This window comes from Zootoca vivipara, chromosome 12 (assembly GCF_965207765.1).
Source record: "Zootoca vivipara chromosome 12, rZooViv2.hap1.1, whole genome shotgun sequence".
NCBI lineage: Eukaryota > Metazoa > Chordata > Lepidosauria > Squamata > Lacertidae > Zootoca > Zootoca vivipara.
This window is the reverse complement of record NC_142595.1, coordinates 15867081-15881506: the sequence shown is the minus strand read 5'-3', so window position 1 is coordinate 15881506 and position 14426 is coordinate 15867081. Positions and strand designations below refer to the sequence as shown.

The following is a 14426-nucleotide window of genomic DNA, read 5'->3' as shown; positions in this document are numbered from 1 at the left end:
GGGCAAGGCGGTGCAGTTCTGCCCCTTCCCCGGACTGCTTGGGCTAGGCTTGGGAGTTGCGGGTGGGCGGCGCGCCGAATGTCACTCCCCTCAGTGATGAAATCCGGGGAGGACCGCCCCCTTCTTCCGCCCCTGAGGCTGCGTTCTATAGCCTCTGTCTGTAAAGATTGAAATAAAAAAGGACGGTAAGAAACTTTTCCTTGTCTTTATACTTTCCTGGGCAACCATCCGGGAGCCGCTGACAGCACCATGACAGCGTTTGTTTGATGTCCCCATTTCTCATAGGGACAAGGTGTGGAATCCCACTGCTCTTCAATTCTAAAATAATGTGGGAGGGAGGAAGCAGGTATTGCAACATCCCACACTGACCAGAGGTACTTACGGCTGTTCCTCACTTTCCCCATTTGTTCTCTTCCCATTCTAGAAATCAAGATTGAATATGTCCCCAAGCAAGGTGAGTCCTGGGTGGGCCCTGCCATCCTTTGAGGGTGAGTGGGTATGAAAGCCGGAGGGTTTTTCCAATATCCGTTAAGAAAGAGAGAGTAGAGATGTGAAGGCCCGGGGGTGGGGGGCACAGGAAAAAAAACCCAACTATGTTTTCCTGATTTTCCCAATTTTTCAGAAACAAATGAGGGAGGGAATGGGGGGAAAATGAAGAAGTAAAACCCATCAAAGGCAACTTCCAATTGTTTGCGGCCTTGTGGGGCAGCAGGCAGTGAATAGCTGTGCTGTGGGGAAAATGTGGGTCTTAATTTAAGGTATTAAATGTGGTGGTGTGGAAAAGAGGTTGTCTACCATTTCCCCCCCCCCTCGAGTCGTTTCTGGTTTCTCCAGAGCCCCCCAAGATCCACTTGGATTGTTCCGGAAAGACTAATGAAAACACCCTTGTGGTGGTTGCCGGGAACAAGCTGCGCTTGGACGTGTCCATCACTGGGGAACCAGCACCTGTGGCCACCTGGCTGAGGGGTACTGAGGTAGGCATGGCTGGGGCAGGAGGGAGCATGTCGTGAATTCTGTGCTCAGTGCCTCAGCTCCAGGGTTGGAAAACCTGAACCGTGTAATAATAATAATGATAATAATAATGATGATAATAATAATAATTTATTTTTTTGTACCCCACCCATCTGGTTGGGTTTCCCCAGCCACTCTGGGCATCTCCCAACAGAATATTAAAAACAGGATAAAACATCAAGCATTAAAAACTTCCCTAAACAGGGCTGCCTTCAGATGTCTTCTAAAAGTCAGATAGTTGTTTATTTCCTTGACATCAGATGGGACGGTGTTCCATAAGCTGGGTGCCACTACTGAGAAGGCCCTCTGCCTGGTTCCCTGTAACCTCACTTCTCACAGTGAGGGAACCACCAGAAAGGGCCTTGGAGCTGGAGCTCAGTGTCCAGGCTGAACAATGGGCTTGGAGACGCTCCTTCAGGTATACTTGCTTGCTGGAACAACGTCCCCTCTCCTCATGCCTGCCTGTCCTTCTGGTATACAGGGCCGAGGCCGCTTGGGCTTTAAAGGTCAGCACCAACACTTTGAATTGTGCTTGGAAACATCCTGGGGGCCAACGTAGGTCTTTCAGGACGGGTGTTATGTGGTCTCGGTGGCCACTCCCAGTCACCCGTCTAGCTGCCGCATTCTGGATTAGTTGTCGTTTCTGAGTCACCTTCAAAGGTAGCCCCACGTAGAGCGCATCGCAGTACTCCAAGCGGGAGATAACTAGAGCATGCACCACTCTGGTGCGACAGTCTGTGGGCAGGTAGGGTTTCAGCCTGCATATTAGATGGTGCTCTAAAATCTCTTAAGCTGGTCGCAAAAGAACTTGTCCAGTCCTACTTGCACACTTACTTCTTACTTTTTAAGCAGGTATTCTATAGCATGTCATTGAGGCAACCTTCCAACACTTTGACTTCACCCTCAAAGGGGTACTCCTTCATTGCCTCCCAAGGCAGATGGATGCCAGCAACAACACTGACACAATCCTAATGAATTAGTGGCGGATTGAAACTGGACTGTCCTGTGTCCGCACAGTGTTCTACGCCATTAGTTGTTCTGTGATGTTTCCCCACTGCCCCTCTTCCAAACTTTTGTGGGGTTCCTGCCCCCTTGGTTTCATATACTCATCCCCAGTGCCCCCTACTCTCTCTATATAAAAAATCTTCGGAATAGTGGTTTGAACAACCCAAGATAACAATACAATGAGATTCAAAATGGTAACGATTAATAGCACATTTATTTAAAATCCAGATAAAACGATATAGCGCAATTCGTTCAGCAAAAATGATGGACTCCATCCAGTGATATCAGCTTTTCGAAGTCTTTTACACCTCTGGTGCCCCCTTGCCCCTTAACACCCCACTAGGTGATCCCACTGCCCTGTAGGGGACAATATTGCTCAGTTTGGGAACCTCTGGTTTAAACAACACCAAAGCAGAAGTCATCTGTGGCTGTCGGGCAAGAACACTTAGAAGAACATTTTAACCCCTACCCAAAAAATCTAGTTACAGGTAGGTAGCCGTGTTGGTCTGACGAAGTCAAAACAAAATAAAAAAATCCTTCCAGTAGCACCTTAGAGACCAACTAGGTTTGTTATAGGTAATTACATACCATTGGATCTAGGGTGGCCTTTTTAAGGAGCAGCCAGACCACTGCGTCTTAGTGCCTTTCTAGTTGCACTAACAGCACAATTCTAACCACCGTGACTCACTAAATTATGTGGAACTGCACACCCTATTCAGTGGAACTTACTTCTGGGTAGACGTAGTTAGGATTGCAGCCTTAGTTCTCAGTGAAATCCTTTTGCTTTAGTTTCCACGTTTAAACCAGGACTGATTGGCGAAAGTGCGCCTTGGGTTACAACGGATTATGGTTGTAAACCAAGGTACCACTGTATCGACTCTGCACGGTGCAGCTTACACAGACCTTCCAGGTGTCCCTATTTTCCAGGGACAGTCCCGGATTTACAGAAGCCGTCCCCATTTCTGATTTGATCCCAGACGTGGGTGTAGCTAGGACTTTTGTTATGGGGGGGCAGGACTTCTGCTGGGGGGGGGGCAGAACCCACGTGATTGGTCAGTTAGTTCTATTGTTTTATTTGATGGGGGGAACAGCTGCTCCCCTGCCCCCACGTCGGCTACGCCCATGCTCCCAGAGTGGCCTGCTTTTCCTTAGGACATCTCTATTTTTGTTGGAGAAATGTTGTAGGCCAGGGTATGGATCCACCGAGCCAAGGAGTTAAGTGACTATACAATCTTTAGAAGAAATCTGAAATCAGTCCTGTTTTTTAAATGTTTAATCATAGAATTGTGAAGTTGGAAGGGACCCACTAGCCCAACCCCCTGCGTTACAGGAATCTCAACTAAAGTCTATGCTTAAAAACCTCCAAGGAAGGAGAGTGCACAACCTCCACTGTTTTATTCTGTTTTTCTATAAATTGGAAGCCGCTCAGCGAGGCTGGGGCAACCTAGTCAGATGGGTGGGGGTATTATTATTATTATTATTATTATTATTATTATTATTGATATTAGCTCCACCCAAGGCATGATGGAAGTATCGGCTGGAAAAAGATAGACCTACCTTTTTACAAGGACAGGAAGGAACACTATAGACAGAATTATTGTCACACCCAGGAGGAATAAGGCTATCGCTTCACCTATAAGTTTATAAATCGTTTAATGTGTCAAGACGAATGGATGTCGTTCATATTGCAGTTGTTATATAAGGGGTGGTTATTTTGAATGGAATGGAATTGAGAGGAATAAGATCTTGGAACGCAGAAACAAATTAAATGATCAAACCATCAATTCTGGCTCGCGGGAGGCCACCTAAATTATATAATTTGGCATCTGAATGATTGGGATTAATAATTGCATTGTAACCTGGCATTGTTATAATAAGGCTACCACTGGATTATTGAAAATTAATAAAATTTATTGTCAAAAATATTATTATTATTATTATTATTATTATTATTATTATTATTATTATTTAGGATGTCCCTATTTTCATGGGAGGTTATGCGTACTTCTCCGCTTGGCTCATCTTTGCTCGCTCTCCCATACTCCTCAGGTCTTTGCGGAGAAGGAGGGCCGGGTCCGTATCGAGGAGAGGAATGAGCTGAGCAGTTTCGTGATTGAGAGTGCCGAGCGCTCAGACGAAGGGAGCTACACCATCAAGGTGACCAATCCGGTGGGGGAGGACATAGCGACCCTCAATATCAAGGTGGTGGGTGAGTATCCTGGCTGGCTGCAATTGCGGGGCAGGTCTTTTAGTCCTGGCTAGCCTGCTGTTCCACTGCTCCCATCTTACTCCCATTGCTCCATGTCTTTGGCAGACGTCCCTGATCCTCCGGAATCCGTGCGCATCACTTCGGTGGGAGAGGACTGGGCCATTTTGGTCTGGGATGTGCCCAAATATGATGGCGGCATGCCTGTGACAGGTAAGAGACCTGCGAGTATAGGGTGGCGCACAAATTGTGCATATTACTATGATACTGTGGCAATAATAATAATAATAAAATTATGCCCTTCACATGCCCAGTTCAGGATATGTGCATATCCCTCTTATTCAGATGGATGCCCATTAGGGTGATGACTTTTTTTACAACCTCATTTCCCTATATCATAATTTGATGAGCTTTCACTAAATATTAGATAAAATCTTTCAAAGAGATTTGATTAAAAAAACCTCACGTACAAAATGATTTTAAAAAAATTATTTATCAGTTTTTGACCATTTTTGAAGTCCCTGTGAGCAGATATAAAATTGAACCCAAGCTTTAGAGTCACATACAGTATATACAACATTATATAGGGTCATCAAACACACAAGGAAGCTTTTTTTAGCTGCAGTAACAGTATAGACGCCGCTAGAGGACAATCTTTTGCTACCTCTCCTGTAGGTTCTTTTCCCAGCATGCCCGGCAGGGTCTGCTGGCTGAGTTTTGAGGTCCCCGAAAGGGGCTTTTACCTTGCGCAGGTGTGACATTTGTATACCCTATGTTGCTAAGAACACTCCCCATTGTGGAATGTGGTGTTCAAATTTGATACGAAATACCGTGGTACCTCTACTTACGAATTTAATGCGTTCCGAACACACATTTGTAAGTCGAAAAAATTTGTAAGTCGAATCCCATAGGGATGCATTGGGAGAAAAAATTCGTAAGTCGAAGCAACCCTATCTAAAAATTCATAAGTAGAAAAAATCCTATCTAAACCGCATCCAAGATGGCGGACTGAGCTCCATTTGTAAGTAGAAAAATTCGTAAGTACTGTAGAGTTATTTGTAAGTAGAGGTACCACTGTATATATAGAATTGTTAATACAATTTTATGAAATGGTAAAACGGCATACAAAAAAAATTAAAACGGTTTGTGCGTAACCTTTTTAAATATTTCAATGGAATATACCTCATTTTAGTCATTAATAGGCAAAAGTTCATCCATTTGTGCTACAGGAAATAATTTTTGAGAAAGAAGAAAAGGAAAAGTAATCACCCTAATGCCCATCACAGATTACAAGAACATGTCCATTCTTTTCAAAATCATTTTTTTTAATGGGTATGTGTCCTCCTCCATCAATCACTCTTGCACGTGCCTATTCAAAAGCATTTCCATTTTTGGTTTGGGTTCTTTCCCCCCTTGGGAGAGAAATTGGCTCAGTCGATTTCACAACTCCATCGCCTTGTGTAGCTCTTCTCAGTAGCATAAAGTTCTTCTGAATCTTACCTGCGAATGCACCTGAGATGGCATAGCTGGGATCACTGGGGATCCCTTGTCTGTGGGGACAGTTGTTGTTGGCAGGGAGACGATGGAGGAGTGCATCTTCGGTGGTGAAGTCAAACTGTTGGAAGGTTGCAGCGTCTGCTGTAGAGATTGATATGGGAGAGACATGTTTTGTTGCGGCTGGGGCAGATAAAGGCGTCCGGTTGTGCTGCTGTAGATGCGCCATGGCGTGTCTTCTCTCCGTGCTCCTCCCAGCGGTCATTCCTCCTCTGGTCACAGCTGTGGATGCCCAACCTGGCTGCCTATCTCCAGACACTGTAGTCACCCTCAAGAGTGGTGGGGTGGATGTTGCCAGCCTTCATGTTTGCAGACACCTTTGTAACTCAAGAGTTGGCCTGGTGCCTGGTGCCTGAAGGCAGCTCCCCATAGAGCACGTCCTTGGAGATCCTGCCATCTTCCATTCTGTGGGCAATCTCTGGGGAGCTGGTATCTCCTCCCGTTGACCTCATTCCCCCCCCTTTCTGTCTCAGGGTACCTGATGGAGCGCAAGAAGAAAGGAAGCATGCGTTGGATGAAGCTGAATTTCGACGTTTTCACCGAGACAACCTATGAGTCCACCAAGATGATTGAGGGGGTGCTGTATGAGATGCGTGTCTTTGCCGTCAACGCAATCGGAGTCTCTCAGCCCAGCCTGAATACCAAACCTTTCATGCCTATTGGTGAGTGATTTTTGTGTGTATGGGTGGGGGGAGGGCGCTATTGATCAAGAGGTGGAAAGAGACAAGAGTATGAAATGCGGAGGCTATGGAGCAGTGGCAAAGAATGCGGGATAAAAGCCAAATAATCCCTTATTCCTACTTTAGGTGAGTGTAATCATTCTGGGCCCTGCTTAGCTTTGCAAGTGTGCTAGCAATTTTATCGCTGCACCCCTGGGTGTCTTCCTTCACTTTCTTTCTTTTTATATATAAAGTTGTTTATTTGGTTTTCAAATCAAAGTTTTGCAATCACATATCCAACATACTGTATAACATAAAAACAAGATTCCGAGGAATCTCCTGGACTTCCCTCCACCACTTTGTGGGTCTTGTTAATCCTGTTTAGGGAGGCTTTTAATGTTTAATAGATCACTGTGTCCCCCCCCCCCGTTGGAAGCCGCCCAGAGTGGCTGGGGAAACCCAGCCAGATGGGCGGGGTATATAATAATAATAATAATAATAATAATAATAATAATAATAATAATAATATATTATTATTATTATTATTATTATCAAGTTTTCCCTTTTCTCGCGAGGAAGCCTATTCAGCATAAGGGAATTTCCCTTAAAAAAGGGAGAACTGGACAGCTATGGTGTTTGTGCATATGTGTAATTGCTCTTCTGCTTCCCTCCCCTTCAGCCCCCACTAGTGAGCCACTCCACCTCACCCTGGAGGATGTAACAGACACCACCGCCACTTTGAAGTGGCGTGCTCCAGACCGTATTGGTGCAGGGGGCATTGATGGCTACCTCATTGAGTACTGCAAGGAAGGAAGTGAGTATCGGGGTCAAGGGTCTGGAAACCGAGCCTATTGAGGAATGGTTGAGGGAGTTGGGTTATGTTTGGCCTGGATAAGAGAAGACTGAGAGGAGATCATAGAATCATAGAGTTGGAAGAGACCACAAGGGCCATCCAGTCCAACCCCCTGCCAAGCAGGAAACACCATCAAAGCATTCTTGACATATGGCTGTCAAGCCTCTGCTTAAAGACCTCCAAAGAAGGAGACTCCACCACACTTCTTGGCAGCAAATTCCACTGTCGAACAGCTCTTACTGTCAGGAAGTTCTTCCTAATGTTTAGGTGGAATCTTCTTTCTAGTAGTTTGAATCCATTGCTCCGTGTCCGCTTCTCTGGAGCAGCAGAAAACAACCTTTCACCCTCTTCTATATGACATCCTTTTATATATTTGAACATGGCTATCATATCACCCCTTAACCTTCTCTTCTCCAGGCTAAACATACCCAGCTCCCTAAGATTTTCCTTAGATTCCAAAGATATGGTAGCCATCTTCAGGTGTCTAAAGGGCGGTCACATGGAAGATGGACCGGGCTTGTTTTCTCTTACTCTGGACGGTAGGGCCCGAATCAATGGCTTCAAGTTACAAGAAAGGAGATTCCAACTAAATGTCAGGAAGAGCTGTTCAGCAGTGGAAAAGGACTTAGAGCCTGGGGGTTGGTGGTGGGATGATGATGAGTGGTCAGAGGGAGAAGACTGGGTGGAGGAGGTGTCAGAAGCTGAAGAGGCAACAGGGCTCAATGAATTGGCAAAGTCTGTAGCAGAGAGAATTCCAAAATCAGAGGCAGGAGAGGAGGGAGGCCAAGATGACTCTGATGGTGAAGAGGCATGGGTGTCTTCCCCTCCTGCTGTTACGATATCCCCTCCCCACTTGTCTCCCAGAACCAGGAGAGGCATGAAAAGAGCGACGGATAACTTAGCTTTACATAGGTGTAGTCTCAGATTGCTTGGGGGAAACCCTGGAAAGAAGGGGACTTAGGGAGCTGTGGGGAGGCAAGGACCTTCAATCTCAGCAACTGCTTCATGTAGGCAAGACCTACCAGAGATGAGTTGCTGGGCTTATTAGGACTGGCACTCCTGTGCACATGCTGGTTGTTGTTTTTTCCTAATAAAGAGTTAACTCCAACTTACACAGTGTGATTTATTGCTGGCTTGCTCCTGTCATCCAACACCCTTTACCCTCTAACCTTGTGTTCTCTGCCCCCAGCCGACGAATGGGTACCTACCAACACAGAGCTGGTCGAACGCTGTGGCTACAAAGCTAAGGGACTTCCTACAGGGGAGAAGCTTTTGTTCCGGGTCATTGCAGTCAACATCGCTGGCAAGAGTTTACCAGCCACCCTTGCGTCGGCGGTCACTATCCGAGAGATCGTCCGTGAGTCAAGTTGTATTTCTTGAGCTGTGAACCCTTGAGCTCCCTCAATGTCCTTACCCGGTCTCCTGGGCCTTGCTGCCTTGTAAAGGGAGCCTGCCGAGGCAGAACATACAAGAGCTTCCAGTTTCACTCCTCCAAAGGTTCTTGGAGAGCCAGACGGAGATGATGTCCATGGGCTAGATGTGCTTGTTGCTCCTAGTCGCTAGGAATTAGGAGGAGGGGGGAAACTTGATTCCGTTGGCATTTAGAGGTGGATCTATCAAATTTGCAGTTTCCGAAACCAAAGAAGAACTGATGCACAGCTGTCCTTCGAAATTCGTACTTAGCCATATTTTGCAATGCGATTCTCCTACCACAGTTTACAAAAGGCACATATTAGGTGGAAGTGTGCGTGAAAGTTATTATAGCCATGAAAATAGTATACAACAGGGGTGGCCAACTCCCAAGAGACGGCGATCTACTCACAGAGTTAAAAACTGGCAGTGATCTACCCCCTTTTTTGGGGTTCAGGTCAAGGTTGTTGAACTTTTTCTATGAAGGAAAGCCCTGTTTTGGGGGGTTCAGGTCGAAGGTGTCAAGCTTTTTAGGGAGGAGGAAAGCCCTGTTTTGGGGGGGGGATTCAGGGCGAAAATGTGAGCTTTTTTGGGGGGGAGCTAAAGTTGTTGAGCTGCTTTGGGGGGAGCCAGTGATCTACCAGTGATCTACCACAGACGTCCAGTGATCTACTGGTAGATCACGATCTACCTGTTGGATGTGCCTGGTATACAAGAATCAGGAGAAATGGCTCGCAGAAAAAGTGTACATGTAAATGTGTTTGTTAGGAGAAATTCAAACTGAAACGCTGAAGAATTTTCACGAGGGTTTAAAAACCGCAAATTGCTGCAGAAATAGGGAGAAATGGATTTAAGGCTGGAATGTTAAAAGACATTGCCAAATTATAAACTTAAAAACACTGAAGGAGTTGAGTGTAGACTTACAGCAAAATCCTAACCAGGCCTGATGAGAAGTAAGTCCTATTGAATTCAACAGGGCTTACTCCCAGGTAAGTGGGGGGTGGGAGGTTATACACGAGATATACCCACTGAAATCAGTCAGACTGAACTTAGTTGTCATAAACTCATCCCATTTGTTTCAGTAGGTCTGCTCTGAGTACGACACATTAATCTAGATCCAACCCAAGGTGTGCCTAAATTGGCTTTGGGAAGTTTGGATCCCAACCACCTGCTATCTTATGCAAATTTTATGCAAATTTGAGTCATGAGCTTGTGCATGTCCTTTATATACACTGGTACCTCGGTGTGTGAATACAATTGGTTCCGGAAGTCTGTTTATAAACTGAAGCGTTCATAAACTGAAGCGAACTTTCCCATTGAAAGTAATGGAAAGTGGATTAATCCATTCCAGATGGGTCCGCGGAGTACTCAACCTGAAGCATACTTAACCCGAAGCATGGGTGTAATTGGTTCCGGAAGTCTGTTCATAAACTGAAGCGTTCATAAACTGAAGGGAACTTTCCCGTTGAAAGTAATGGAAAGTGAATTAATCCGTTCCAGATGGGTCCGCGGCGTTCGTAAACCGAAAATTCGGAAACCGAGGTGTTCATAAACCGAGGTTCCACTGTACTTAGTAATGTCTCTGTTTACCATTAAAGCCCTTTACGTGCTCCTTATAGCCCTAAATGGATTAGGAATTCAGTTGGCAAAGGATTACCTCCTCCCACATGAACTTGCCTGTCCTCTGAGGTTCTTGAATTAGGAACATATTTCTATATGCAACCCTTGCAACTTATGAGGTGTGGTAAGTAAGGCCACACAACAGGACCTTTTCTGTGGTCACCTCCAGAGCGTGGAATTTCCTGCCCCATGAGGTTCGTTTGTCTTTCCTTACCCATGCTCTGCCATTAACCAAAGAACCTGCTTTCCAATCTAGCCTCTAATTTATTAGCCCCCTAAGGCTAAAGGCTGAGAAGTTTCTGGTCTCTCCGAAGAGAGACACCACACACCATTCATGCCATCAGCAGCCGTACAAACGTTTTAAATATATAAACGACCCCCATTACACCATTCACGCCATCAGCAGCTGCGCAAGTGGTTTTTAAATAGAAATTGCTGGTGTGTGTGTGTGGGGGGGGTGTACAATCCAGATCAGGACCCCTGGTGGAAGTGGTGGGAGAGGGACTTTACCCACACTGTGGCCCCGATATGGATCGGGGCCCTTGCACCTCCTGATTTCAGCCCACTCCTTATTTTCTCTTTGAAAGCAGCTGCTGCTGAAGCGATAAGGCTATGATGCAAATAAGAGGTGATATTTTGCCCCTGCATCTCTGTGGGGGGAACTATATTTGTCTGACATTGGTGGGCTTATAATTTAAACCCCCACATTGATTTGGAATGAGTAGAGGTGTGTAATTGGGACCAGGACCTCTTCCTTGGCTTCTACACTTAGTCCTCCTCCTAAAGGTTTTGACCTTTAAAGCCCTATGCGGCTTGGGACCCTCGTACCGACGGGACCTGGTATGCCCCGCGGAGGACCTTAAGGTCCACAAACAACAATACTCTGGAGATCCCGAGCCATAAGGTGGCTAGATTGGCCTCTACTAGGGCCAGGGCCTTTTCAGTATTGGCCCCAACTTGGTGGAACGCTCTTTCACAGGAGACCAGGGCCCTGCGGGATTTGTCATCTTTCCACAGGGCCTGCAAGACAGAGCTGTTCCGCCTGGCCTTTAGGTTGGACTCAGCCTGACCCCTGTGTTTTCCTCCCTCATGGCTTGGATTTATGGACTACTTAAAATCAGGCTGCATTTTAAATTTTAAAACTGTATTTTAATCTGTATTTTAATTAATTGCTTTTTATGTTTTATTGTAATTTTATTGGTGTGAGCCGCCCTGAGCCCGGTTTTGACTGGGGAGGGCGGGGTATAAATAAAATGTATTATTATTATTATTATTATTATTATTATTATTATTATTATTAAGTCGGTGCCAGGAGTATGCTGGTCAGATGGGTGGGGTTATAAATAATAATTAATAATAATAATAATAATAATAATAATAATAATAATAATAATAACAACAACAATAGACTTGTTGTTGTTTAGTCGTTTAGTCGTGTCCGACTCTTCGTGACCCCATGGACCAGAGCACGCCAGGCACTCCTGTCTTGCACTGCCTCCCGCAGTTTGGTCAAACTCATGTTCGTAGCTTCGAGAACACTGTCCAACCACCTCGTCCTCTGTCGTCCCCTTCTCTTAGTGCCCTCCATCTTTCCCAACATCAGGGTCTTTTCCAAGGATTCTTCTCTTCTCATGAGGTGGCCAAAGTATTGGAGCCTCAGCTTCACGATCTGTCCTTCCAGGGAGCACTCAGGGCTGATTTCCTTCAGAATGGAGAGGTTTGACCTTCTTGCAGTCCATGGGACTCTCAAGAGTCTCCTCCAGCACCAGAATTCAAAAGCATCAATTCTTCGGCGATCAGCCTTCTTTATGGTCCAGCTCTCACTTCCATACATCACTACTGGGAAAACCATAGCTTTAACTATACGGACCTTTGTCGGCAAACTAAGTGCCTTTGTCGGTAGACTAAGTGCCTACAACTCCCATTCTTCCCTCCCTCTTATTCCACCCCGGCTTACCTGTGGGGACCCTCCATTTTTTCACAAGCCGATCCACTTGCTTTCTCTCTCGCCTTACAGAGCAGCCCAAGATCCGCCTTCCTCGCCATCTCCGGACGACGTACATCAGGAGAGTTGGAGAACAGATCAACTTGGTGATCCCATTCCAGGTGAGCAGCTGGCTTTGGGGATCCCGCCCACCGTGGAATTCACGTTCCCCCCAGAAGAACGTTGAGGGACGTTTGAAGCTTCACTTGAAGCACCTTCCTCATTCAGGCTCTGCATCATGCTTCATGTTCCTATCACAATTTTAAGTAAACAAACAAACAAACAAACAAACAATAACTTACCTACGCAGTCTTTCTGTCCGCCCTTCCTCTCAGTGCTGTTTCTGGGCTTGTCAAAACTCTTCTCTGAGCTTTGATGGCTAACCTGTGAAAGCTCTCTCCAAATACTTCCCGACCATGATATCTCCCATTGAGGAAACGCCAGCCCCATTAGCCTGCAACCTTCCTACCAAAAGAAGGTTGCCCCGAGCAACTGGAAAACTTTGTTTTCAGAAAACAGCCAGAGCCTCCTCATCCCAGCATCCTAGGAGTAACCATCCAACTGCAGTGTTTGCAGACTCCACTTCCCTCTGCAGTCTCCAATTCGGGGCCAAGCCCAAATGTAGAATGTATGCCTACAACATCCTGCCAGTTTGTTTTCCTCATGTTTGGGGGGGGGGGGTCTTTCCTTGATGAAGAGTGCAGGAGAAGTCCGAAAGTCACTCATTTTTTAGGTGATGTTTTGATTGGCACTCCTAATACAGCCGTACCTTGGATCCTGAACGCCTTGGTACTCGGACGTTTTGCCTCCCAAACGCCGCAAACCTGGGAGGGGGGTGTTCCGGTTTGCAAACGTCCTTCGGAACCAGAACGTCCAGCGGAGCTTCTGTGGCTTCCGATTGGCTGCAGGAGCTTCCTGCAGCCAATCAGAAACCGCACTTTGGTTTCCGAGCATTTTGGAAGTCGAACGGACTTCCAGAACGGATTCCGTTCGACTTCCAAGGTACAACTGTAAAAGGTTTCCCAGCTGTGGGTTTTGAATTTCCTCCCCCTATGGACAAACAGAACTTCCTTTTATTTATTGATTTTTAGACACATCAAACCAGGCATAGGCAAACTCGGCCCTCCAGATGTTTTGAGACTACAACTCCCAACATCCCTGACCACTGGTCCTGTTAGCTAGGGGTGAGGGGTGTTGTAGTCCCAAAACATCTGGAGGGCCGAGTTTGCCTATGCCTGCATAAAACTATTCATGCACCAACCAGGAACTCAGCTGGGAAAAGCTTCCAGCTCTGGAGCAAAATGTGGGGAGAAGTGGGGCAGGGTGGGTGGAAGGGATGCCACTAGAATGAAGGCCTCTGTGGTAATGCCAAGCCTTTGATCATCTCCAGGGTAAACCCCGCCCTGTAGTCACCTGGTCAAAGGATGGGAAGCCTCTGGACCCCAAAGAGATCAACATCCGCACCACCGACTTGGACACCATCCTTTTCATACGCAAAGCTCAACGGCACCACTCGGGCTTCTACGAACTCTCGGTTAAGATTGAAAACATGGAAGACAAGGCCATCATCAAGATCCGGGTTGTTGGTAAGGAGGACCGGCCTTCCTTTGAGATTTCATCATTGCAACAGCAAATTTACATTTTTTTTAAAAAAAGCTAACCATGTTTTGGGGGGTGCAGCTGGGGCAGGTGAATATGGGGGAGACTGTGTAGAGGGGTGTGTGGGTGTGTGTGTGTGTGTGTGTGTGTGTGTGTGTTGTCTTGAGTTCTCTTAGAATCATGTGATTTTAGAGCCAAAAGGACATTGGCGGTCATCTAGTTCTGTCAATCAACCGGCGTCTATTTCAGTGGTACCCAAATTGTTGGGCCACAGACCCCAGAGCGCCTGCGTAACCCATCCAGGGGGTCCGTGGCACCATTCACGTAACAAAAACTACCATAAAACAACAACAACTACTACTACTACTACTACTACTACTACTACTACTACTATTCTTTATTTCTTTATTTATACACTGCCCATCTGGCTGGGCTTCCCCAGCCACTCTGGGCTGCTCCCAACAGAATATTAAGAATAATTTAAAAAGTGATAAAACATCAAACATTAAAAGCTTTCCTAAACAG

General features: G+C 46.1%; 1 protein-coding gene across 2 annotated transcripts in view; it reads left to right on the top strand.

Moving 5' to 3' along the window:
• The window catches only part of MYBPC2 (myosin binding protein C2), a 71180-nt gene that overhangs the window by 43654 nt on the left and 13100 nt on the right, over window positions 1–14426 (top strand). For both annotated transcript variants that reach the window (XM_088655023.1, XM_035134682.3), the window contains exons 16-24: window positions 425–454; window positions 835–974; window positions 4066–4225; window positions 4331–4435; window positions 6250–6438; window positions 7115–7249; window positions 8478–8645; window positions 12336–12424; window positions 13693–13888. In XM_088655023.1, the coding sequence (XP_088511149.1) occupies window positions 425–454; window positions 835–974; window positions 4066–4225; window positions 4331–4435; window positions 6250–6438; window positions 7115–7249; window positions 8478–8645; window positions 12336–12424; window positions 13693–13888 (1212 nt within the window). The remainder of the gene's footprint in view (window positions 1–424; window positions 455–834; window positions 975–4065; window positions 4226–4330; window positions 4436–6249; window positions 6439–7114; window positions 7250–8477; window positions 8646–12335; window positions 12425–13692; window positions 13889–14426) is intronic.